At 35.1% G+C, this 25,256-nt stretch overlaps 5 protein-coding genes across 5 annotated transcripts; 1 reads left to right on the forward strand and 4 right to left on the reverse strand.

Annotated features, from left to right (window-relative positions):
* The first annotated feature begins 220 nt into the window (after positions 1 to 220).
* On the forward strand, positions 221 to 6,468 carry LOC125220243 (DEK domain-containing chromatin-associated protein 1). Its single transcript, XM_048122405.1, has 11 exons — positions 221 to 894; positions 1,473 to 1,506; positions 2,231 to 2,310; positions 2,432 to 2,491; positions 3,597 to 3,704; positions 3,785 to 3,865; positions 3,980 to 4,057; positions 4,831 to 5,314; positions 5,682 to 5,776; positions 5,876 to 5,906; positions 5,988 to 6,468. Exons 1-11 carry the CDS (start codon positions 415 to 417, stop codon positions 6,146 to 6,148), a joined length of 1,692 nt encoding a protein of 563 aa, XP_047978362.1. The 5' UTR covers positions 221 to 414; the 3' UTR covers positions 6,149 to 6,468.
* Positions 6,469 to 8,190: 1,722 nt separating this feature from the next.
* Positions 8,191 to 8,619, reverse strand: LOC125193247 (auxin-responsive protein SAUR50-like). Its single transcript, XM_048091016.1, has one exon. It carries the CDS (start codon positions 8,617 to 8,619, stop codon positions 8,191 to 8,193), a length of 429 nt encoding a protein of 142 aa, XP_047946973.1.
* A 3,367-nt stretch (positions 8,620 to 11,986) lies between these two features.
* Positions 11,987 to 12,547, reverse strand: LOC125193256. Its single transcript, XM_048091027.1, has 2 exons — positions 12,276 to 12,547; positions 11,987 to 12,195 (listed from the first exon to the last, which is right to left on the reverse strand). The coding sequence occupies exons 1-2, from the start codon at positions 12,475 to 12,477 to the stop codon at positions 11,987 to 11,989; spliced, it is 411 nt and encodes a 136-aa protein (XP_047946984.1). The 5' UTR covers positions 12,478 to 12,547.
* Positions 12,548 to 18,180: 5,633 nt separating this feature from the next.
* Positions 18,181 to 19,997, reverse strand: LOC125193264 (alpha-1,3-arabinosyltransferase XAT3-like). The gene is made up of 3 exons (XM_048091039.1): positions 19,342 to 19,997; positions 18,756 to 19,261; positions 18,181 to 18,666 (listed from the first exon to the last, which is right to left on the reverse strand). Exons 1-3 carry the CDS (start codon positions 19,550 to 19,552, stop codon positions 18,181 to 18,183), a joined length of 1,203 nt encoding a protein of 400 aa, XP_047946996.1. The 5' UTR covers positions 19,553 to 19,997.
* A 3,983-nt stretch (positions 19,998 to 23,980) lies between these two features.
* Positions 23,981 to 25,153, reverse strand: LOC125193276 (alpha-1,3-arabinosyltransferase XAT3-like). The gene has a single exon (XM_048091049.1). It carries the CDS (start codon positions 25,151 to 25,153, stop codon positions 23,981 to 23,983), a length of 1,173 nt encoding a protein of 390 aa, XP_047947006.1.
* Positions 25,154 to 25,256: the final 103 nt, after the last annotated feature.

The raw sequence follows: 25,256 nt of genomic DNA on the forward strand, positions 1-25,256 counted from the left end.
CAATAAATTGCAATTATCCATAACAATTATTTTTAGTAAGTGTTAATTACCCGATAAATTGCATTCCTCCATAACATTTATTTTTAGTAAGTGTTAATCACCCAATAAATTGAATTCCTCCATAACAATTTATTTTTAGTAAATGGCATAAATAAATCATAATCTAATTCATGATGTATTTACAAAATCCCGAAATCCCCAAATTGTGACCCCAACTTTTTGCCCTAATTTTTAATTATAGTATTTCTGATTAAGATCACAAAATCACTCACAACGAAGAGCTTTAGCTTCCCTGATCTACTGCTTCCTGCACAAAATCTACTTGAAAATCCTCAACACACTGCTACACTCATACATACAAACCACCGTGAGCAGGTATTTAGGGTTTTGGTTGATCGCTACCGAATAATTCTGATGGAATCGGAGAAGGAAACGTCGGAAGCATGCAATAAGCAAGAGGAGGAGAAGGCTGAAGAAAAAGGGGTACTCAAGGACGATGCTGGCTTCGTGGAAGCCGCGAAACTGGAGGAAAAGGAGGTAATTGAGGAAACGCAACAGGAGAATGAGAAGGAGGTGGAGGATGATGAGATGGCAGAAGTAGGTGGGAATGCGGGGGAAGACGAGGGAGCGAAAGACGAAGAAGTAGAGGAAAAGGGGGAGGAACAAGTAGTAGAAGAGGCTAAAAGTGGCGGAGAAGAAGATGGCGAAGATAGAGAAGAGAAGAAGAGTGCAGCAACGAATTCACGAAAAAAGAGAGCGGCCGAGACGGACGAACTGTCGTCACCTAGGACGCCTGTGAGTGACAGGCCGACCAGGGAGAGGAAGACAGTTGAGAGATTCACGGTGAATGAGTCGGCAAAGAGTTCTGCTCGCAAGCCTTTGGCAATTGAGAAGGTACCATGATCCGTCTACTTACTGTGATTAACATAATTTTTTTTGGTTAAAATTGTTATCTTTTGCAATCATGTCTTATTTTGAAAGTCGAGACGATAAACTGATACAGAAATTGTTTCATAGTTTTGATTCAATTAAGTTCATAAGAATAGATATAGTAGGGAGTATCATTTTGCTTTAACAGTAAAGTTTCAGAATTAATAGCGGACATGAATGAGAGAGAATGATCTCATTACATGCTTGTTGTCGATCCAAGCTAATAATTTCTGAGATAGAATAAGTATTTTATCTAACTAGCAGCAATCTCATTACATAAATATAGTTTTTATATATCCTGCCTTCGGAAAGTTACTACTTTCCTGAAATTGGACATGTATTTTTACTGAAAAGAATGCTCTTACCTTGATAGCATGCACTTGGTATGTTTTATGCGGACTGAATGGTACTGCAGTAGAAGGAAATTTTGCTAATTTTCATATATCTTGTTCGATGTTCTTCGCTGTTATATCATTAGTTTTTGTTTTTTATATGGGTTGTCTTTAAGATTTCTAATTGCTACTTTCGCTGTATTCTGACAGGGTCAAGGCACACAGCTCAAAGACATCCCCAATGGTATATTTCAGTCATTTTGGATTTACCTTTTTTGGTCAATGAAGTAGGGAGATAGTATTAGATAATGGAAATCTATAAGCTGGGTTGTGATTTCAAAATTCATTTTTGTGTGATGATTGCTGCTGCAAATTTTGTTGTTTTCTTTTGAAACTTCAAATATATGATGTCATGTGTGTTCTGCAAGCAGATCTTTGCTTATGTGAATTTCTTATATGACTTGGAGTGAGATGACTGAGTCCCTCATCTAGTTGAGTTTATGTGCATTACATCAGTTGCGGAACATGAACTAGTAAGTTGTCCATTCATGTACTTATAAAACTAGCTTGGTACTACTAAAAAGTTCTTTTATGAAAATTTTACTATTAATTTTGCTACTTGTATTTCCTATAAAGATCCAAATGGTTTACATCAACGAACAAGTCTAGTTGTCTTGTCATTAGTAGGTCGCCAAAACATGACTATCATGTGATGAGCTTTGTTTGTGTTTATACATGGCTGCATCCGGAGCCTGAGGATGAAGTGAGTGCATCACATGTGTTTTCTACGATAGGGCAAGACAGTCCTAGCTGATAGCTTATGCCTTATGAGCATATATAATGGCATAATGCTGTAGTTACAAATGATGTGTTTCTGGTATATGGCTTTATCTACTGATGTTTTTAACGAATTAATTTGTTATGCTAAAATGAGTCATGCTGTTTCTATGATCTTATGCATGTTTCAGTGGCCTTCAAGTTGTCCAAGAGGAAAGCTGATGAGAACCTGCACCTTCTTCACACCATTCTTTATGGGAAAAAAGCAAAGGTTTCATATTGAAATATATCTTGTTGTGCTTATCCTGCAACTTCGCTGCAATAGTGATTTTGAATTACCCAGTTGATTTTCTGTCATCATCTGGAGTCTCATGATTACCCCTTCTGTTCAGGTGCATAATCTGAAGAAAAATATCGGCCTCTTTTCAGGTTTTGTATGGACTGAGAACGAGGTGGGGTGTTTCTCTCTTTTTCTTCTCTTCTTTTTGAGGTTTACATTGTTCGAGTCTTATGGCTATCTTACTGTATCAACTAGATAAATAGTTTTTTTATTGCTCACATCCTTTGATTGGTTGAGAGATTTAAATTTAATATCTTCAGGAAACCTTCATATGGTAAAATAATTTTGTACTCCTTATTTGATTGATTTCATTAAGTAAATACATTAGTTTGCATGGTTCTTCTAGCTTTCTGATGAGAAAGGCTTTAATAATCTTTTGTGCCATCATACACTCACCATAGGGGTTGCTAATATACTCTGATTGATCGCACTTCACTTTTGAACCTTATGATTTGGTAGCAGATGATGTGACAAGCATCAATTGTGTAGTCTTTTCTACTGAGAATTGCCTAGTTTCAAAATATTCATCTTTTAAATCATCCCTCTCAGTGTTAAACTGTGTGACTGGTTCTGTGCACGTAGGCCGATGTTTATATGTTTTTATTTTAAGTTTACATTTCTATTAAGAAACCCTAGGTTTCTTACTTTCTACTTTCAAATAAGACTTTCATTTTAAGCCTTCCATTGCTATGCATCATACAAAACATCAGATGCAGCATGATATCAACATAGGATTGGAAGGTTAGATAGTAAAAAAAGATAAAAGATAAATGACTCCTCTATAAAAGACTCCAACGTAAATAAAACTCTTGCAGATAAACCTATCTCTAAGACTCCACTAATAACAAGACTCTTGATAACAATAAACAACTAATAGTACTAGTAATTAACAAACTAAAAGATATCTTTTCTGCATATCCATATCAGTGTCTTGAGACAAAAAAATTGAGTCATTTGCAGTTTAAGCAGATCCTTATTTGTTTATAGTGTGCTCTTCAAGTCTTTCCAATGTGATAGTGTTTGGATATACAAGATTTGACTCTCAAATATGATCACCTACTAAGATGAGATATTTATGTTGTTTCTCATGTGCTTGAGAAACTTCTTTACGGCACGAGCATGTGTATTTTTTTTTCTTTATTATATTTGAATTTTTAAATTCTTGTATCTACAGCTAGTTTTGCACTAAGAATAGCATATGCTATATGTCTTAACAGGGAAAACAGAGGACCAAAGTTAAGGAGAAGCTTGATAAATGTGTCAAAGAAAAATTGATAGATTTTTGTGATGTTCTTAATATTGACAATAAGGCTTCTGTAAAGAAGGTAAGCTTTTGTAATGTGTTCTACTATGTTATAATTCTTGAAATCTCTTCCACTTGTTAATATTATTTTGTATCATCCAGGAAGAACTCTCAGTGAAGTTATTGGAATTCCTGGAATCTCCTCATGTCACATCAGAGATGTTGCTTGCTGACAAGGAAAAGGTTAGTCAATGTTTTCATTTACCTTTGTTGCTGCATGTTATGTTTTACCTGATAAGTAATAACAATATTTTTTTCTTTTTTTTTAATATTTCTCTTCCATTACAACATCTGAAGGGTAAGAAGCGAAAGAGTAATGACCCAGTAATCAAAAGCCCTGGTTCTTCTAACCTGGCTGGAGGGAAATCTACCAAGGTTGGACTCTTTCTCGTTCAGTTGAAAGGGTTGTGTGTAAATAATGTTAGTGGTGAAAGTCAATTCAATGGACAGTTGGTTGGTTATCTTTCTCCGTTCTTCTGTGTCATCACTGTTATACTGTGTTGACTATGGCTTACTGTGATGCATGTATACTTGTTTGCATGTTGCACATTGGTGCTAGCTCTGTATTTGTTTCCTACCTTAATCTCAATGTTAGGCTATAAATAGTTGTCTCCAATTGTAGATTTTAGAAGTTGGAACCTACTAACTCGCTGTGCAGATTGAAATTGCTAACTTTCAGAATGAAGCCCTATTTAAATACTACATTAGTTTTGCTTAGTATCTTCAATAGTTACAATATCGCATCGTTAATATAATGCTCCCTCCGTCCCATAAAAATATGGGCATATGATATGGCATGGGAATCAAGACAAAATTGGTAAAGTAAGAGAGAAGAGAGGAAGGGTAGTTAAAGTAGCATTAGTGGATAGTGGGACCCATATTATTATTAGTGTTTTAATGGTGGTATAATTGTAAATAACTTGATGTATAAGGGTAATAAATTGGGATAACTTTCCATAAATGGAATGTCCATATTTTTATGGGACGGACGAAAATGGAAAGTGCACATATTTTTATGGGACGGAGGGAGTATTCATGTTAAGAAAGTTCTAGGTCTCTAGAGTGTAGTGAGAATTGTAGACTTGCCTTGATGGGTCTATGTTCAAAATCCTCTGCTTCCTTACTGTTGCATTTTTAATTTCCTGCAGAAGCAAAAAACGGATTCTGATTCTGGAAAAAAGAGAAAACTTTCAACTAACGAAGAAATTGATGACAAAAGCGAATCTTTAGAAAGTAAAGAAGATCAGGATGAGGATGACAAAGTTGCTCAGGTGGACAGCGATGATAAAGAGACCAACTCAGGGGAAGACACAGATGAAGAGCATGGTTCACCCAATACCCAGCCGAGTTCTTTAAAGAAGAGGACTAAAAAAGATACTGGTAGGACAGCTGAGAAGTCTGCTGGTAAGAAAAGCCCTACAAATGCTTCTAATACTCCTGCTAAATCGACTAAAAAGTCGTCCAGTTCCGTATCAAAGAAAGGTGCTGCTAACACTGAGTCAAAGAGTAAACAGAAGGTGACTTCAGCTAAGAAACAAAAAGCTGAAAAGCAAACTGAGGTCGATACAAGTCCACCTGCAAAGGCTAAAGCTACAAGCAAGTCTTCAACCAAAGTTTTGAAGAAGAATCAAGGTATGGTCTTCAATCCTTATGCTTATTAGTCTTTTCTGCTCATCTGGATGATGTAAAATGCATAGAGAGGAAGCAATTCATACCTATCCTGTGTATCTGCAGTTAAACGGTGTCTATTTCTATCCTTTGTTAAAACTGCAATGAGTTATCTTTGGCATGAAAGTCGTCATGCCAACAGTTATTGAAGCGTCCCTACTTGACTGAACTTTAACTACATTTTAATGCACCTTGAGTCAAAATCCATTTTTTGGTTCTACATGGTCCCATGTTTTTCACCCGACCCAGTAACCTTTGTCAGATTTCTTGAGAATAATCTCATCTATAGTGTCATAGTTTCATTGAGCATTGTTTTTTCGTTTTGGAGCAGGTGAAGGCAAAAGTAAAAAGGCTAAAGAAGAGCCTACCCGGGAAGAAATGCATGAAGTTGTAGTGAACATACTCAAGGAAGTTGATTTTAATACTGTAAGCTATCCACTTGCCATACACACTGCGTGTTATGATTAATCTTAAATTCATTATTCGTTATTTATGAGTCGTTCCGTTTTTGCTTGTGAAATGCAGGCGACACTATCTGATATCCTCAGACAACTTGGTATGACCTCTATAACACGCCCACTGCTATATAAGCTTAGTTTCTGGTTTACTAACTGTTTTGTGTCCGGTTGACAATCAGGAAACCACTTTAGCGTAGATCTTTTGCATAGGAAGTCCGAAGTAAAAGATATAATCACGGAAGTGATAAAGAATATGTCTGATGATGAAGAGGACGAGGATGACGAAGCCTCCGAATCCGGCGACGAATCGGGAAAAGATGGAGGGGATGATGAAGCCTAGGCTTGATCAAATGGTGTATAGTATATATATACATCTGAGTTGATAGTTTAATCTTTTGGAGGACTGTTCAAAATGGGGTCACAACATTAGCAATTTGCTCTGTTTTGAATGCGGCATTAGGGTTCTATTTGTAGGGTTTTTTTATGATTATACTTGATTTTGTAAAATTAATTTATAAATTTTCTAGTAATAGGAGCATACGACTGTAATAAATGTGCAGTATTTTACTGCTAGCCTTATTTGTTTTATGTTATTGCTTTTTACTTGTGACAGTGGGAAATTAAATAGGATCGTGGTAAGAGTAAGATATTACTTTGTTACGATGCTTGATACATATATTTACACCGTGAGTTGTAATAAAATGTAAATTCATATATTGTGCAGACTCTAAATTTTTCAACACAGTACCAACACAATGTCAAAATAAATGTAAAGTTTCAAGATTACAATTTCAGGACAATGTTAACACAATATTAACATGGTGTCAACTGTTGATACTGTGCTGATATTTTCTATTGTTGTTATTTTGTAATCTGTTGACATTTTTTAATAGTCAAGATCATAGTTTATAGTTTGAAGTTTGTACAATATTTAGAGTGGAATACAAATTGGTGGAACGCCAGAGAGAACAATACGAATCAATGATCAAGTCGATTGCTGAAGTCTTGAAGGAGAAAAGGATGGATGTGTCAAATTTAAATTGCCACCTTTTGATATACTATTAATATAGTATATAAAATAAATTCTTCCAATCATACACACATGTATATAGTGAGTAATACTGTCTTAATTAATTAATAATGGTGGGTTGATGTGTCCATTCCAAGGTGCACTATTACTGCATAATTTAATCTCTCCCGACGAGTTTCAAGAATAAATTAAAAGTGTGTTCTAATTATAAAATACCAACACTTCTTATAATACAAAATGGCAGTTGCATAAGAGACTATTGTTTTAATAAAAATACTTGTATTAATTAATTAAAGTTATCATTTTCATAAAAAAATCAAGTCAGGTCAGACTCGGGTTCGGACCAGATGCACATCGGATTGGATCCGTGTGCACCCGAGATCGCCAAATGTTTGGGAGTTCCTCTATTCAATCATTTTCCTTCTTCTTGTTGCTGGATATCTCGTTCGTACACATCTTTTCTTTGTTTCCCGGGCCTCTAGTGAGTTACAGACAGAGTTCGAAAAGGTCAAATCTTTGATGATTCCATCATCTATGATTGAGTTACGAAAACTTCGGGATAGGTATGCTACATCTGTACCGAATTCTTTCTGGTTAAAGAATCTCTTTCTAGTTGCTCTGGAACAATTAGGAGATTCTCTAGAAGAAATATGGGCTTCTGGCGGCAACATGCTTGGTCCCGCTTATGGGGTCAAGTATACGGTGACTAGTTCAAATTTAAACTCTTGATTATTAATTGTGAGAATGAGTAATTATTTTCAGTTTTTCGTCACAAATATATGTTGTGCATGAATCTATTTGCATATAAATGAAGCACTAGATGAAAGTTCGTACAGCAATTTCATCGATTTACTTAATGGATAAGTGCAACAATAGTATTCAAAATTTCAAATACCATTAAAAACAAAATTTCCATTTAATTTTATTTTTATAATGAAATTGTCATTATAAATTCAATAACTTTATATATGTGCCATTAATATGTATGTTGTGACTTTATTTTGTTTCCCACTATATGCTCTTTCAGTTGACTTCACTCAGAGCATGTTCTTTTCCTCTTTGTACATTTTTTATTAGCTGTGGAGTACTACTGTTTATTGATAGAAACAAAAATTTCAACAAAAATCTGGCGGAGATGAATTCAACCAAATAATGAATGACCTTCAAAATTTATAAAAACAACAACACAAATATTATTTCAGAAAATGCTAATTTGCTACACTAATTATTTATTCCTTTGAATTTCCAGCAACACATTACATAAGGTAATGCCGAATGAAACCCTAGTTAGCTACACTTGTACTACTTATACACAAAACGCCACGATCACCGGAATATTCCCTAATTCTCCGTCAAACTCGATCAATCCCAACCAATCGCGGCGGCGTGAGGAGTCCGTACGCGCCGCAGCTCTTGGCCATATCACCAGCTCTTCCGAGGCGCCGCGCCGGATTGACGAAGGGGCTGCAGCTGCAGGCGTGGACGAGGCCGGAAGCGCGCTCGTCGCCGCCGATCTCGGCGATTATCCCGCAGAAGAGATCGACGTCGCAGGGGAGCAGCAAAGGCCCGTCGCAGTTGTAACCGTATTCCAGCTCAGCATCGTCCAACAGCATCTTGAACAGCGGATGGTTAGCATATTCCGTCTTTATCACAAACCGCTGCTTCTCCGGGCCCACATACACCGTGAAACACCCCGCCGGAGCCACCGCCTTCGATCCGCCGCCTCTGCGCATCCACAGATCCAGCTTCTTCATCACAGACCTCTTGATTTCCTTCCTCATTAATTCCTAAATCTACTGTATATGTATGAATTTGTATCTATTGATCTGAATGTTTCGAAATTTTTCAACCTCGATCGTAAGCTAAATCGGACATGAGGCGCATTCGAGAGGTTCTCATCGTAGAAATCGCTGGGGCGGACATGAGGGAATGGAGATTGGAGATGGAATTGATTTTGTTGATATCATTTATAAAGAGAAATGGAGCAGTGGAATTAATTGTGGGGATTGCGACAAAAGCAGTTAGAGAAAGAGAGTGGAGAGGAGAAGATAGAGTTGGAGAGGAGAGCTATGGATAAACTTGAGAGTTGAAGCCTATATATATTGAGTTGCAACTGGGCATGCAGTTTCTGAGCAAGGCGGGCATTGCAACGCCACTTCTATATATATACATACATTATACTACACATTTTGTGAGTGGATCACATAATTCACAAAAATTGAAACAATATTCCCATTTCAAAATTGGCATATTAGAATTAATAAAATTTTATGATTTAAATGACTAATTTTTTAATACTAGTTGACTACCATATACCCTGCATAGAGAGACTACTGTAGTAATAATTGAGGCTAATTTGTCAACGAATATATTATATATACATACTACTATTAAATAGTGTGTGTAATTTTATTTAGAAATGCCCCCACTTAAAAAAGATGGGCTTAATGGGTGTGGAAGTTCAACGCACCACCAAAAAGATAAATAAATTAGTTTTGACATATTTATAAATTATATAGGTTTCTAGTTTCGTAGTTTTGAAACAATAATAATTTTATAATCATTTTATTGTGATCATGGGAGCTTTTTGACAACAATTCACATATAAATATTAAAAATTTGATAATATTGTTTGTATATAAAAAATTATCTTAGTAAGAGTCACTAAAAAAACTTAAGGAATGTTTTTTAATACAATTAAGGACGTTAATTTGTGTTTCTAAATATACTACTGATGCTTCAAAAAATATTTTTATTGTTGGTGTTTCAACTAAAATTAAAGGACGCGAATGGAAGCATCGTAACAAACAAAATATTAAGTTAATTTATTTTTAATTTAGGGACATTTTATTTTGCGTCCTAAATTGTTGTTATTTTGTAAAACTTTTCAACACAAGTGATTGCTCTCAGTTTTTGTATTTCTAAAATACTAAGTATTTTTGTAGTAAGCTTAACTCTCTCGTTGCTTCTATGTGTGACCGCCTACGTAGATATAATATATACTCTACTACCTCTGTCCCCTAAAATTTGTCTCACTTTGACCCGACACGGATTTTAAAAAATATAATGAAAAGTGAGTTGAAAAAAATTAGTGAATTGTGAGTCCTACTTTTATATATTAGTTTTATAATAAAATATGAGTATAAATGAGTTAGTGGAATATGTGGTCCACTACAAAAAATGGTATAAAGTGAAATGAGACAAATTTTGGAGGACGAACGAAAATGAAAAAATAGGAAAAAATTTCAAGGACAGAGGTAGTATTAATGAAGCATTATCATGATACAAATACTTTCTCAATAGCACTTTCAAGTTACATAGTACTCCCTCCGTTTCTTCATAATTGAGGCGAAACTTGTTGGCACGGACTTTTAGAAATGAATGTTAAGTGTGTTAAATTAATAGATAAAAAAGTAAGAGAAAGGAAACTATAGAGAGAATAGAGTATAAAGTGAATAAAGTAAGAGAAAGGAAACTATAGAGAGAATAGAGTATAAAGTGAATAAAGTAAAGGAAATGAAGTAAGAGAAAGTAAAGTAAGAAAGAGGAAAAAGTTATCATATATGAAAATGATTCAACTATAATAAAATTTTCCGAAATGGAAAAATGACTTAACTATGAAGAAACGGAGAGAGTATTTTTTTCGTGATGGCTCACTCAAAAGTCAAAAACAACATTGCATGTGATGTAAGTCCCTGTGTCGAAAAAGAAATGATCCGAATTTAATGAGTTGGAATTACCATTTTGTTTATCAAATGGGGTATCCTCATCCTTTCTTTTTCACTATCTAGGGGATAGTAGAATGCATCTCTTAAATGAAATGTATCTCGATTATTTTGCATTTGATTAGTCTTCACATCACTAACACATACACAATCCCAACATTCACTTAGTACAAATGCTACATCCTAATCACACCAAATCGATTTTATCATGTATTGTTGCGAACTCCATTGCAACGTGAAAAAACAACCATATCCACGTCGATTCTTAGAATGAAATCGATATTTACTCAACGTGTACGACAATTTGATGGACTAGTATATTTTGGGACCAGTTATACTAGGTAACAAATCAATCTCTCATATGAGATACATTTTTGTTGAAATTAGAAAATCATAACAAATAGAAACAAAATGTTATCTAGCAATTCTTGTATGCATGTATTTACAAAGACAAACTAAATCCTTTGTGACTGTAACCAAAACAATCATATTATCTAGCAAATGAATCCGTAACAATACTAAGCGCTTCAACAATTGTCTCCCTAAATCGAGCAACGTTGATTCTTACATTCTGTTGATCAAGAAACACAATTCTCGCAGGTATTAGACCACGTTGTATGAACACCGATCCCGGATCGGTAACGACCGAGCTGTTGCGGCCGTAAAGCTTGACCAGCGAGCCTCGTCGGGTCGATCCGGTAGCGCAAGTAGCGCACGCCCATCAGCGGGCCGTGTCACCGCAATACGTGTTGGAAGCCCACTCGGTGCCGAGAAGTTCCATTTGGGATCATCACGGCGCCCGTGGGCAGGAATATCTCGTTCGTGAGCCCGGCGCCGTGGGCACCGAGCAGCACGCTGCACGAGTTTATTAGCCGCGAGAATTTCTCGACGTTCGACGCTGTTTCGACCGTTTAACCACGAGTACCTGGAACCCGGCGTCCTTGATCATTTCGATCATTTCGTCCTCGTTGAGGATCCTCCCGTGCCAGTGCGCGACAGAAACACCAGCCTCGGCCCGGGTACCTGCGACACATGCGCGTACCGCAGGCTAAAGGTGGCAGGAAGGTACGAATGCTGGCATTCCGTACCCTCCTGGGATGTCACTGGCATTCACGCCAGGTTGTCATGGTACTTTAGCCCGACTATAGTAGATGGGAAACAATGGATTGTAGCTTTGCGGCCGGGTTGATGGGCTCGTGGTACGATAGACGGGAGAGGATTGCGGGTATTTCGCGACAAACGAGGGCTTGTAGTCCTCGACGACGAGTAGCACGCGAGACCCGAACTGCTTGGTGGTGATGTAAGGGGGATGATGATGTCATTAATCTCGTGGAACACGTTCCCCGTGCTCCCGGGAAACACCACGGCCGGGAGGCCGTGGTGGAACTCGCACGGGGCGGGTCCGTGTTGTTCCTATACAAGATCATCCGGACAGGGAGACCGTTTTAGGTAAGTCTTCTTGTCGCGCGTACGGCCGGAGAGACGTCTCGTTCTGCAAGTCCGAACAGGAGGGTATGTACACGGTCATGTTCCGTGTGTCGATTCTTACGGGTTTAGTGGATACGCAGTGGACGGAGTGGACGGCCGTGTCGCAGGCGAAGCCCGTCTCATCAAGTTTCCTACGATCCTCCCCTGTTTCAAAGCAGAGCAATTTTTCTTCTTCAAAAAAAATGAAAAACAGAGAGGTTGTGATTTGTGAACGATGTAGATACCTCGAACTAATCTTGATAAATGAAATTTGATGAATTCCTTCTCATCCACCGTCTTCTTCACGCCGGAAAAGTGTTGATCGAAGGAAATTCTCTGCCCGAATACGAAGAAATCGAGACCAAAGAAGAGCAAAGGCAAGGAAAGTAGTAAAATGAATGTATTGAGACGAAAAACAAGCTTCTGCTTCTTCTGATATTTTTCCATTTTCACAGCATGTTGTGTTTAAGAGGAGGAATAAGAATGAAGACTTGAAACTGTGGATTTTAGATTTCGTTTTCATTCTCTTCACATTATTTTATTATGGTCACAATTCCTATAATAGTGCTATTTTATTTATTCGGGTACAATGGAAGAATATCGCCTTTTGAATAATCTGCAATTTAGATTAAATATGTTTATAATCTAATTGGGAAATAGGGAAGTGTGGAATCTTATTAAGATTATGCAAATTGTAGAGGACCTTCCTTAGTGATCGAGTTTATTACACAAATTGCTAAAGGGATTGAGAAGTCAAATTCGTTATACATCATAAAGCATTATTCATGCTTGGTACGAAAGTAATGAACATATATCCTTTGATATGCGATAATAATAGGTCAACCAATATTTTTAAATTATATGAATATATTAATCTGAAAGACTTTTGGAGATAACAAGTAAAGTATTTTTATTGGCTTTTTTTGTTTGTTATTATCTATATTCTAGTTACTATTCTCTGTACTGACTTATAAACATCTCAAAAGGTAGGACATCTAACTTAAAAATTTAAGATTGTTTCATACTATTTAATATCTAATCATTAGATAACTAAGAATAGACAACTCTCATACGGAGTATCACTCATTCCGATTCCTTATATTTATTTTTTATTGGCAATTTTAAAAATAATAGGAGGATAATATCACCACTTGATTTTATTGTTAGGCGGTCAATACTAATAACAGTCTTATAAGAATTACGAAATATGATTTGTCATATTTTCATTAGCATGAATAAAATTATCTAACACTTGATCATTAATTTTAGTTGGGTATTACTTTGGTATTACAATTGAGTTTTGAAAAGAAATTAAACGTGTGAGATGACGAACAACCTAACAAGGGTTAGGCAATGATACAAGAATGCTACTAGTCGACTAATTTTAACTAATATAATAGACAATTTTAATGAGTGAAAATACAATTAAAAATAAGATGTGTTAGACAATCCAACAAGAATGTTACTAGTCAAGTAATTTTAACTAATAATAGGCAATTTCAATAAAGTGAAAATTATAATTAAAAATATGACGTTCAAGATGGAAAAATAAAGGAAACCATTCCTTGTGGATGTTTCCATACTCATGTGTGTTCATTAAATTTTAATGATATACTAGAATAATAGTAGTTTCTAACAGGCCTACCAAAATTGAGATTCTTCTCATTGGAGTAATTGTTACAAAAAGGGGAAAGACTCGGTCGTTGTATAAGTGGTACTACTAACTAGATCAAATTTTTTTAAACAAAAATAATAAACAAATGAAATTATAAATCGAGGTCAAAGAAAAACATCATTTACACAAGATTATATGCATCTCTAATGCATTAAGATTGACATACGATGTTTAAAGATAAAATGATTTCCTCGTAGAAACACTTTAAACTCTGTAGGTATTAGTGAACTTGATAGAGTTATGAGAACCAAACAGATGTTCTTAGAAAGAAGATTGCATTGGAAAAATGTAGAGGTCCAAACAAACATTGTTCTTAGAGAGAAGATTGCACTGGCAAAATGTAAAGGTCAAATGTGTCATTACAATGTTTTAAAACATTCAATATTTTAAATTTTATACCTCTCTCGATTTTAATTATTATTGTGTGTGTGGTAATTCGATCATTCGCATGACAACTCGTAAGAGGGTGTACCTATTTTCCCTCTTCTAAAACATCTCAAAACTTTTCAATCTTATATAACTCTCTTATTTTAAATTATTTTTTATATATAAATTTATATGGATTCTAATGAAATTCTAATTGTATATGTTCATATTAAAAAGAAGAATATGTTATTAAAATCAAACGTAATTTGTAATTTTTATTTTGTATCATACTTACAACTGCATATCATTCATTGTTGTGTTAGAAGTATGTTTCAATGATGTCATAGAGTGTGATTCATTGTTATAATGAAGTTTTGATTTATTGAGATGTTGAAATATGATTCATGCGTTGAAGTATAATTCAATTGTCGTGCAAAATAAATCATGATATTTCTCCCTTTAGTTTGATCTATCTCCTTCTTTTTAATCCTAGCCATAATTGTTAAATTTTATTTTAATTACGGTAAAAATCTTATATTCTATTAACCCTTTTAACATAAATATTTTTTCTCATTTATTTTTAATTTCTTTTTTATATATATATATATATATATATATATATATATATATATATATATTTCTTAAAACTTGTGATGGGTTAAAATGGGACAAGTAATAAGGCACTGGAGAGTAAAGAGTAAATTAAGCCAAATTTTAGATGAGTGGATGCTTTAAATCAATGCAAAATGTAACGTAATAATTACAGAAAATTACGTATTCAGTATTCCCGATGAAACAACTTCCATTTAGAGAAGATTAATTGGGTTTCTGTTTCGAAAACTACATATGGGCATCAATAACTTATAAGTTGATTAATGAAAAAATGTCACTGTCTTAGCGGAAAATGAGAATGACTTAGGTCTTTGGTTCACTCAATAAAAACAATAACCTAATGTCAAAGATGTGCGATAAAATATCAATTAATTTTATAATATATCGCTAATATAAAAAGAGTTGTATATAAATTACTAGAAAGCATATTATTGTGTATAGATAGCTTTTTAATTCATGTTTCATATATTCTGGTTATTAGTAAAATATGTTAAGTTATAAGTAGAAAATGGATCATATAAAAAGCACTATTTATGTATGAGGTAAAATTAATCTAAATTATTGATAATGGTATGATCTATCATTGTTATGAAAAGAAATATATAATAAAAATAAACAATTAAAGAGCAATATTATAAATAACAATTATGTAGTATTTTAATTCCTTGAAAACAATCATAGAGTTAATAAACGCTAGAATAAATTAAATAGTAGAAAAATATGGGCATTTTTCAGTAATAAAAAGGCCAAAAATTAATGGACCTTCTCCAAGTGGACCCCTCGATGGCTATTGGGCCGAAACTCATTGAATTAATTCTAGTAGAAAAGGTTATATGCATTTTAATTATTAAGTATTTGAATTCAATTAATTAAGATAATTTAATTAAATTGAAATGATATATAGCAGTACTCAAGACTCATTTTGAAATAAAAGGACAAGTATCAAATGGCTAATTTGATACTACCATAGTTTGATAACCATCTATCCTCGACATGCATTTCAGGTCATTATTGATAAAAACAAATGCTAGTTTAATTATTAGTATCTTTATCTTCTCTTTAATCCCACCTTTTCAATGACCACATAAATCAAGCAAAATTAGCATTAACGATACTTTAGAGTAATCCAAAATCCCAACCCATCATAGTAATAAAGAGAATAGTCTATACTACACATGGTGTGATAACATCCCTAGAATCACCAATGGTTATTATTACATGCAGTGTTAAGGGCTCCGATCCTCAACAAGAAATCGAAAAAGCTATCGGAGTCGCGAGGACAATAACCTCGTCGATCAGCCGTAAATTTCGTAGTTTTTGCGGTAAAAAGAAAGAGGGAAAAAAAGAAGGAAACAAGGCCTTTTTATGCTATAAGGACCGGGTTGATTCAACTTTTCGATCCGGGAAAAATCAACGAGAAAATTTGAAAAAAAGCTTATAATTACGCTCCACTCTATGACTATGATGCTTTTAAATAATTAATGTTGAAAAAGGAAACTAATTAAAACATGAAAATAACTAAATAATGGACTACTTAATCAATTAAAGCGATCCGGTCGATGGCTCCGAGGCCGAGACTTCCTAGTGGAGGCCGGTGGCGTCGACTCCTTCCTCTCTACTGTTTCGAAGGACTGCTCATTCTCTCGCACGCCTCTTCGGTGTCCACCTCTTCGCTTCTCTAGGCGACTATATAGGGTTCGTATCAAAAAGCTTTAACATTTGGGATTTGTGTGTAGATGTCATTATATGTTGGAAGGTCGACAATATCGTGGCCTTAAGTACACATTCGAAAATCAAAATTTCACTTTTACTCAAGTCTATACCATCGAGATATGGTTTAGTCAATCCTCTCTCATGTTGTTTCGTAGCTCTAACTTAATACTCTCTTCATCCCAAACTAGTTAAAGTGTTTCTTTGGAGCATAAAATTTTAAAAATTAGTACTAATATTTAAGCAAGTTAAGTAGAAAGATAATAAAGTATGAAAATGATAAAATAGAGAAATAAAGAAAGATTAAAATAGGAATGTGAATAAAGTTTTTGCTGAAAAAATTAGTGCAAATAGTGTAGGAAGATCAAATATAAAATCTTATATAAGTAGTTTTGTAACAGAGGGAGTGATCAAATGCAACTCTAAATATTTACAAACTCCAAACTATGATCTGGACGTTAGAAAATATCAAGATCATGAAATAATAGAACCAAAATGTCACACTTGTCAACGGTTGATGTTGTGTTGAAATTGTGTTGACATTGTATTGATATTGTATTGATATCAGATCTTGAAATTTTATACCGTGTTGACATTATGTTGATATTGTGTTGAAAAAGTTTGGAGTTTGTACAATATATAGTTTGCATTTTATCACTACCCTTTGTAACGAGAATGAGTACTATTATATACTCTATTTGGCCATAAAAAATAGTCTCATTTTGTTATTTTGTGTTTACGTAAAATAGTCTCATTATCGAAATGAAAACTTTTTCTAATACTTTATCTATTTTTTTTCCTTCTCTTATTTCTCAATTAAACTCGTGTCATCAATAAATAAGACTATTTTTGGTAGACGGTGAGTATTTAGAAAAATTAAAATTAATCAAATTGAGCTAAACTAAACTACCAGGAAATTAAAAGTTTAGAGTTGAATAATCAAGAAAATTTATAAGTTCGTGGAAAAAATCCAACTTTTCAAAGTTCCATGATATTAGAAGGCAATATCCCAACTACTATAATTTACTCTAGCATGCTGATAAGTCGAATGGCCTATCCGGATGAAGAGTACGCGATTTGTAGAAGAAACGCAAAACCGTAGTTGGAGTGCTAGGGTTCTCGAAGAATACACAAATCTATGGGAATTCTATAAATTATGAATTGGGAATTAATAAGAAGAAAATTCAATAAGATTTTACTCACAATGTAACAAATCAGAAACTCTCGTATGGTATATGAAATCATAGAATCATAACAAATGGAAACAAAATGTGCCCTGAATTTCAGTGGGTGATCAATACAATTCTTTTGTGTACGTGTGAACACAAACAAACTCAATTGAGAAAAATCAATACTATGATAAACCTTAGCTCTATAGTTGTAGAGAACGAACGATTGTAGTGAGAAGAAGAACGAGATAAACACTAGTTGAGTTACTACCAATAAGTAATTAACTTTATTTCTCAATTAAAGGAGAATTCTGTAATTTATAGAATTCCCACCTACTTGATTCGACTATACATTCGAAAAAGAATCAAGAATAGAACCCAAAAGATATAATAAAATCTATTCTAATTGACTCACAATATACGTCCAAAAATAAGGGAATAAAATAGGAAAAAGATACACATGAATCCTAACTACTTTAAAAGCTATAATCCATGTATTGAGTGGGCTTCGTCTTTGGTCGGGCTGGCCCCTATCATAACACTATTACCTAGCAGGCGAATCCGTAACAATACTAAGCGCTTCAACAATTGTCTCCCTAAATCGAGTAAGATTGATTCTTACATTCTGTTGATCAAGAAATATATTTCTCGCTTGTCTGTTACCATGCTGTATGAACACTGATCTCGGATCGGTAACGACCGAGCTGTTGCGGCCGTATACCTTTGCCAGCGAGCTCTGTCTCGGTCAATCCGGTAGCGCAGGTAGTGCACGCCCATCGCGCGGGCCGTGTTGCCAAAGTACGTGTTGGAAACCCACTCGAGGCCCAGAGGCTCCACTTGGATCATCACGGCGCCCGTGGGCAAGAATATATCGTTCGTGAGCCCGGCACCATGGATGCCGAGCAGCACGCTGCACGAGTTTATTAGCCGCGAGAATTTCTCGAGGTTCGACGCTAGTTTCAACCGTCTAACCACGAGTACCTGGAACCCGACGTCCTTGATCATGTCGATCATTTTGTCCTCGTTGAGGAACCTCCTTGTGCTAGTGCGCGACAGAAACACCAGCCTCGGCCTGGGTACCTGCGACACGTACGCGTCCGCAGGCTAAAGGTGGTGCGCAGGAAGGATCGAATTCAGGCATTCCGTACCCTCCTGGGATGTCACTGGCATTCAGTGCCAGATTGTCGTGGTACTTTAGCCCGATTACGGTAGACGGAAACAATGGATGGTAGCATTCGCGGCCGCGTCGATAGGCTCGCGTGACGAGAGACGGGAGAGGATGGTGCGGTATTTCGCGATGAACGAAGGATTGTAGTCCTCGACGACGAGGAGCACGCGCGACCCGAACTGCTTGGTGGTGATGTAGAGGGGATGATGATCTCGCTAATCTCATGGAACGTGTTCCCCGTGCTCCCCGAGGAGAACACCACGGCCGGGAGGCGGTGGTGGAACTCGCACGGGGGCGGGTCCGTGTTGTTGCCATACAGGATCATCCGAACAGGGGAGATTTGTTTCGGTAAGTCTCCTTGTCGCCCGTACGGCTGGATAGACGTCTCGTTCTGCGAGTCCCAACCGGAGGGTATGTACACGGTCATGTTCCGTGTGTCGATTCTTACGGGTTTAGTGGATACGCAGTGGATGGAATGGATTGCCGTGTCGCAGGCGAAGCCCGTCTCATCAAGTTTCTTACGATCCTCCCCTGTTTCAAAACAGAGTAATTCTTCTTAAAAAACAACATGAAAAACAGAGAGGTTGTGAAAGGTGTAGGTAGATACATACCTCGAACTAGTCTTGATACATGAAATTTGATAAATTCCTTCTCATCCACCGTCTTCTTCACGGCGGTTTTGCCGCCGAAAAAGTGTTTACTCAAGGAAATTCTCTGCCCGAATACGGAGAAATCGAGACCAAAGCCGAGCAAAGGGAGGGAAAGTAGTAAAATGAATGTATTGAGTCGAAAAACATGCTTCTTCTTCTGATCTTTTTCCATTTTTATTATGCAAATTGCAGAGGACCTTTCTTTGTGGTTGAGTTTAATTTAATTTTTTTTCTAAGGTATTGAGATGTCCAATTCGTTATCCATCATAAACCGTTTTTCATGCTTGGTACGCAAAGTAATGAACATATCATTTGAATAACTTTTGGAGATAACAAGTAAATTTATTGGCTTTTTTCAGACTAAGGCCATGTTTGTTTGGCAGAAAAGTAAAGTTATCACCAAAAATAATTTCTTGGATTATGATTTCTGAGATTCACGATTCCCTGGAATATGATTCCTTATAAATATGAGAATATTGTGTTTGGAAACATGTAAAGATTGAGAAACTATATTTTCAATTATGTTCTTGTTCGCCTGCCAAAGCGCCTTCTACACACTAAAATGATGAAGAAAATCAATTTTGCTCACAAATAATTGACGAATTATTTGTGAGTGAATAGATGAAACCAAATAATTTTCCTTCAAATATATATCATTAATCCCACCTTTTCAAACCTTGGCATCATTGATTTTCTCGTATGGCCCAATTAGATTGTAATTCGCATAGAAGGAGATACAGAAAATCACCTTTCCAAATTAATTGTCTTCTCCAATTAGAGAGAGGAGAAGAAGATGGAGAAGAAATACAGCAGAATTGGCTCATGGAAAGAGATATAAGAAACGAGAAAAAAAAAACGCCTTTTAAAATTAGTGGTAAAAAGAATAACCGGGTTTAGAGAGGGAAAAAAATCCTTTGAAATCTTATACAACTTTCCTTTATTCTAGGAATCAACTTACATTTTTAATATTTTAATTATTAAATTAAAAAATGCAAAAATTTAATAATTGAAAATCAAATTGGTCTGTACAACTGGATTTGAGATTATTTTATTAAAAAAACGGATTGAATCCCTAACCATTTGATTAATCAAGTCAGCTTCAACTATATACTCCAAACTAATAGTTTTTGGTGTATATCTACCCCAAAAGTAATTTTATATCAATCATTTACGTCAAACTCACACTCAAAAGAATATTCCACGTCCACCTACTTTTTGTATTTTTTTCAATTATATCTACATACTTATTTAAATTAGATATTGATTCCACAACACTTTATCGATATTTTAAAATAAATAAATATTTTTGTATTAGTATATTTATGTATTTACTACACTTTATATTCAAAAAATTTACACTAAGTTAAAATAATACACTTCACATACTATAATAAAATTAAAACATAAATCGAAACATACTTAAAAATATCACAACTACATAAAAAATACCACAATACGCATATAAAATATCAAAAATTTAACACTTGAAGTTTGTGTATTGTTCCCACAAATGATCAATTAGCCCATTTCAAAGTTCCAGATGAGCATTTTTTATTATTTATAGTGTCATATCGAATCAAATACTCTTGAAATCGTGCGTCTTCGTTTGTTATTGTAATTTGTTGTTCGTATTTTAGTTTATACTATTAATTAAATAATAATAAATTGATTTGCAGTATCTCATAATTTTTTGCAATATTATCATATTTGGTGTTGTTTCGTAGAAAAACTAAAAAATGAGTTTGAATTGGTATATGGTTGTAGATAATTTCTTTACCAAAAATGGATTTTAAACTTTAGTAGTTGGAAATGATATTAAGGATGGACGATACCCATGTCACTTAATTACGTTCCTTATGTTTTTTTTTTTTTGGCGATTTTTTTTAAAAAGAAAAAGACAGGGGCACAATGTCACCCCTTGATTTTATTGTTTAGCGGTCAATAGTAATAACAGAATTATGAAATATGATTTGTCATATCTTTCACTAGCATGAATAAAAACTATAAAACACTTAATTAAAAACTACTCCCATTTAGAGATAAATTAATTCGGTTTCTGTTTTAGAAAACTGCGTATTTGCATCAACAACTAATTAAGTGATTAATGAAAAGAATGTCACTGTCTTAGTGGAAAATAAGAATGACTTAGGTCTTTGGTTCACTCATATCAAAATATTAAAACAATAACCTAATGACAAAGATGTGCGATAAAATATCAATTAATTTTATATTATATCGCTAATGAATAAAAAAGAGTAGTTTATAAATAAAGTAAGGGTTCCGTAATAGTGTGATATGGTAGTATATAACGTCTAGAAAGCAAATTATTGTTTATACATAGCTTTTTAATATTTAATTCATGTATCATTTATTTTGGTTATTAGTGGTAGTATATGTTAATTTATAAGCAGAAAATGGATCATATTAAAAGCACCATCTGTGTATGTAGTAAAATTAATCTAAATTATTGATAATGGTATAAAAAGAATTATAGTACTATATACTACATCCATCCCACATTAGAAGTCACATTTATTTTTCCGCACTCATTTTATAAAAATGATAATAAATAGTTAAAATAGAGAAATAATAAAGTAAAAAAGAGAATAGTGTAGAGAAGAATGCAGAAAAATAAATAAGACTCCTAATATAGGACGGAGGTAGTATTTAATGAATTAAAGAGCAATATTATAAATAACAATTATGTAGATATTAAATATATTGTGATGAACAAAATACTGAGGTATATATATTTTATAGTATTATCCTAACGAAAAAATCAAAATATAAAAATGGGACATTACTTTGTGGATGAATGGATTAGTATCATGTACTCACTTTTGTCCATGAATAAATGTGAAGTGTTTTAAGAAATTATTTACCTTTTGTAAAGAAAAGTGGATAGAAAAATTTAGTGGAAGACAAAAGAAAAGTGGATAGAAAAATTTAGTGGAATGTGGATCCACTTTTATACAATAATTTTATATAGAATGTGACGGAATAAGTTTGTGGAATGTAAGATTCACTTATAAAAAAAAGTAAAGTGAAATGAAATATTTATTTGCGTATAGACGAAAAAGAAAAAATGAGACATTTAACGGCGGATAGAGGGAGTATGAATTTAAACGATGATAATTCAAAGAATTACAGTGGTAAGTCTGGTCATTTAATTCCTTGAAAAAAAAATCGAACTCAATTAAGAAGTAGTAGTAGAAAAATATGGCCATTTTTTCATTAATATAAAGGCCCAAAATTAATGGCCCAGTAGTAATTCTCTTTATGAAAAGGCCTTCTCCAATGGACTCCTTGATGACTATTGGGCCCAAACTCATTGAATTAAGTCTAATCGAAAAGGTTATATGCATTTCCATTGCTATTTCGATTCAAGTAATTAAGACAATTTAAATTTAACTGAAATGATATACTAAAAATACTCCACTCATTTAGAAATAAAGGGACGGGTATCAAATTGCTAATTTGATAACCAGGGGGACCTTTACTTTTAATATATTTTTATCTTCAGTGTTAAGATTTCTTTAATCCCATCTTTTCAATGACACATAAATCAAGCAAAATTAGCATCATAGTAGTAATAAAGAGAATAGTCTATAGTACACAAAGCTGGTGTAATAACATCCCTAGAATCACCAATGGTTATTACTACTATTATAATACCATCGAGACGATGTGGTTCAGTCAATCATCTCACATGTTATTCACCAGTTCTAACTTAATACTCTCTTTGTCCCACACTAATTAAAGTGATATTTTGGAGCACGAAATTAAAAAATTTAATGTTTAAATAGTTAAACAGAGAAATAATAAAGTATGAAAGAATAAAATAAGAGAGAAAAAGAAAGATTAAAATAGGAATGTGAATAAAGTTTTTGCCCAAAAAAATAGTAATGTAGGAAGATCAAAATAAAATATTATTATAAGTAGTTTGTAACAGAATAAGTATAAGTAAAGTAACTATTACTTACCCAATTCTTCCATAATCTCATTTTATTATCTTAGGGTATTTATGAAAAATAATCTCATTATAGAAATGAAAACTTTTTCTAATACTTATCTGCTTTTTTCGTTCTATAAGATCATATTTTTTGGATGTAAGGAGTATCCTATAAAAAATAAAAGTGATCAAATTGAGCTAAATTGTACTACCATGGGTTTTGAGTCGAATAATTAAACACTGATTTAATTAAACAGTCCACCTGAATCCAGCTACATATCACATGGAGTATTACTCTGTCGATGTAGTTATATTACTATTTTAGTCTATAACTCAAACTGTAAATTAACTCTAGCATGCTTACAAGAAATATTTTATTCTTTAATTCTAAGGACTTGGATCTAGAATTTATAAAATTCTGGTCTGCTTAATTTGACTTTACGACTTGAGAAATAATCAATAAAAAAAATCTATGAAATTTGACTCTCTATGTAACAAATCAAAATTCATGGTATGAAATCACAGAATCGTAACAAATGGAAACAAAATGTGCCCTGAATTTCAGTGGGTGATCAATACAATTGTTGATGTATGAATGGAAACAAACAAACTCAATCCTTTGAAACTATGAGAAAATCAATAATATTATCATATAATTGGCGAATCTGTAACAAAACTAAGCGCTTCAACTATGGTTTCCCTAAATCGAGCAAGATTGATTCTTACATTCTGTAGACCAAGAAATATAGTTCTCCAAGGTATTTGACCATGTTGTATGTACACCGATCCCGGATCGGTTACGATCGAGCTGTTGCGGCCGTATAGCTTGACCAGCGAGCTCTCGTCCCGGTCGATCGGGTAGCGCAAGTAGCGCACGCCCATCGCGCGGGCTGTGTCACCGTAATACCTGTTGGAAGCCCACTCGGTGCCGAGAAGTTCCACTTGGATCATCACGGCGCCCGCGGGCAGGAATATCTCGTTCGTGAGCCCCGCGCCATGCACGCCGAGCAGCACGCTGCACGAGTTTATCAGCCGCGAGAATTTCTCGAGGTTCGACGCTAGTTTCGGCCGTCTAACCACGAGTACCTGGAACCCGACGTCCTTGATCATATCGACCATTTCGTCCTCGTTGAGGAACCTCCTTGTGCTAGTGCGCGACAGAAGCATCAGCCTCGGCCTGGGTACCTGCAACACATGCGCGTACCGCAGGCCGAAGGCGGTGCGCAGGAAGGTACGGAATGATGGCATTCCGTACCCTCCTGGGATGTCACTGGCATTCAGTGCCAGGTCGTCGTGGTACTTTAGCCCGATTACGGTAGACGGGAAGCAATGGATGGTAGCGTTCGCGGCCGCGTTGATAGGCTCGTGGTACGAGAGACGGGAGAGGATTGCGCGGTATTTTGCGACGAACGAGGGCTTGTAGTCCTCGATGACGAGGAGAACGCGCGACCCGAAGTGCATGGTGGTAATGAAGAGAGGGATGATGATCTCGCTAAACTCGTGGAACACGTTCCCCGTGCTCCCCGAGGAGAACACCACGGCCGGGAGGCGGTGGTGGAACTCGCACGGGGGCGGGTCCGTGTTGTTGCCATACAAAATCATCCGAACAGGGGAGATCTTCGGTAAGTCTCCGTGTCGCACGAACGGCACGATGGACGTCTCGTTCTGCGAGTCCTCACCGGAGGGTATGTACACGGTCATGTTCCGTGTATCGATTCTTACGGGTTTAGTGGATACGCAGTGGACGGAGTGGACGGCGTTGTCGCAGGGGAATTGCTGCGATTCTTCCTGAATAGCCTGGATTCTCCCGTCGAGAGTCATTTTGAAAGTCTTTCCTAAACTCTTCCGACTGAATATGATAAAGCCTATAAAACAACGAGCTACTATCATTTCTTCATTATAGATTGAGATCTTCTTCGAACTT

The sequence above is a fragment of the Salvia hispanica genome, chromosome 1 (genome assembly GCF_023119035.1).
Source record: "Salvia hispanica cultivar TCC Black 2014 chromosome 1, UniMelb_Shisp_WGS_1.0, whole genome shotgun sequence".
Taxonomy (NCBI): Eukaryota; Viridiplantae; Streptophyta; class Magnoliopsida; order Lamiales; family Lamiaceae; genus Salvia; species Salvia hispanica.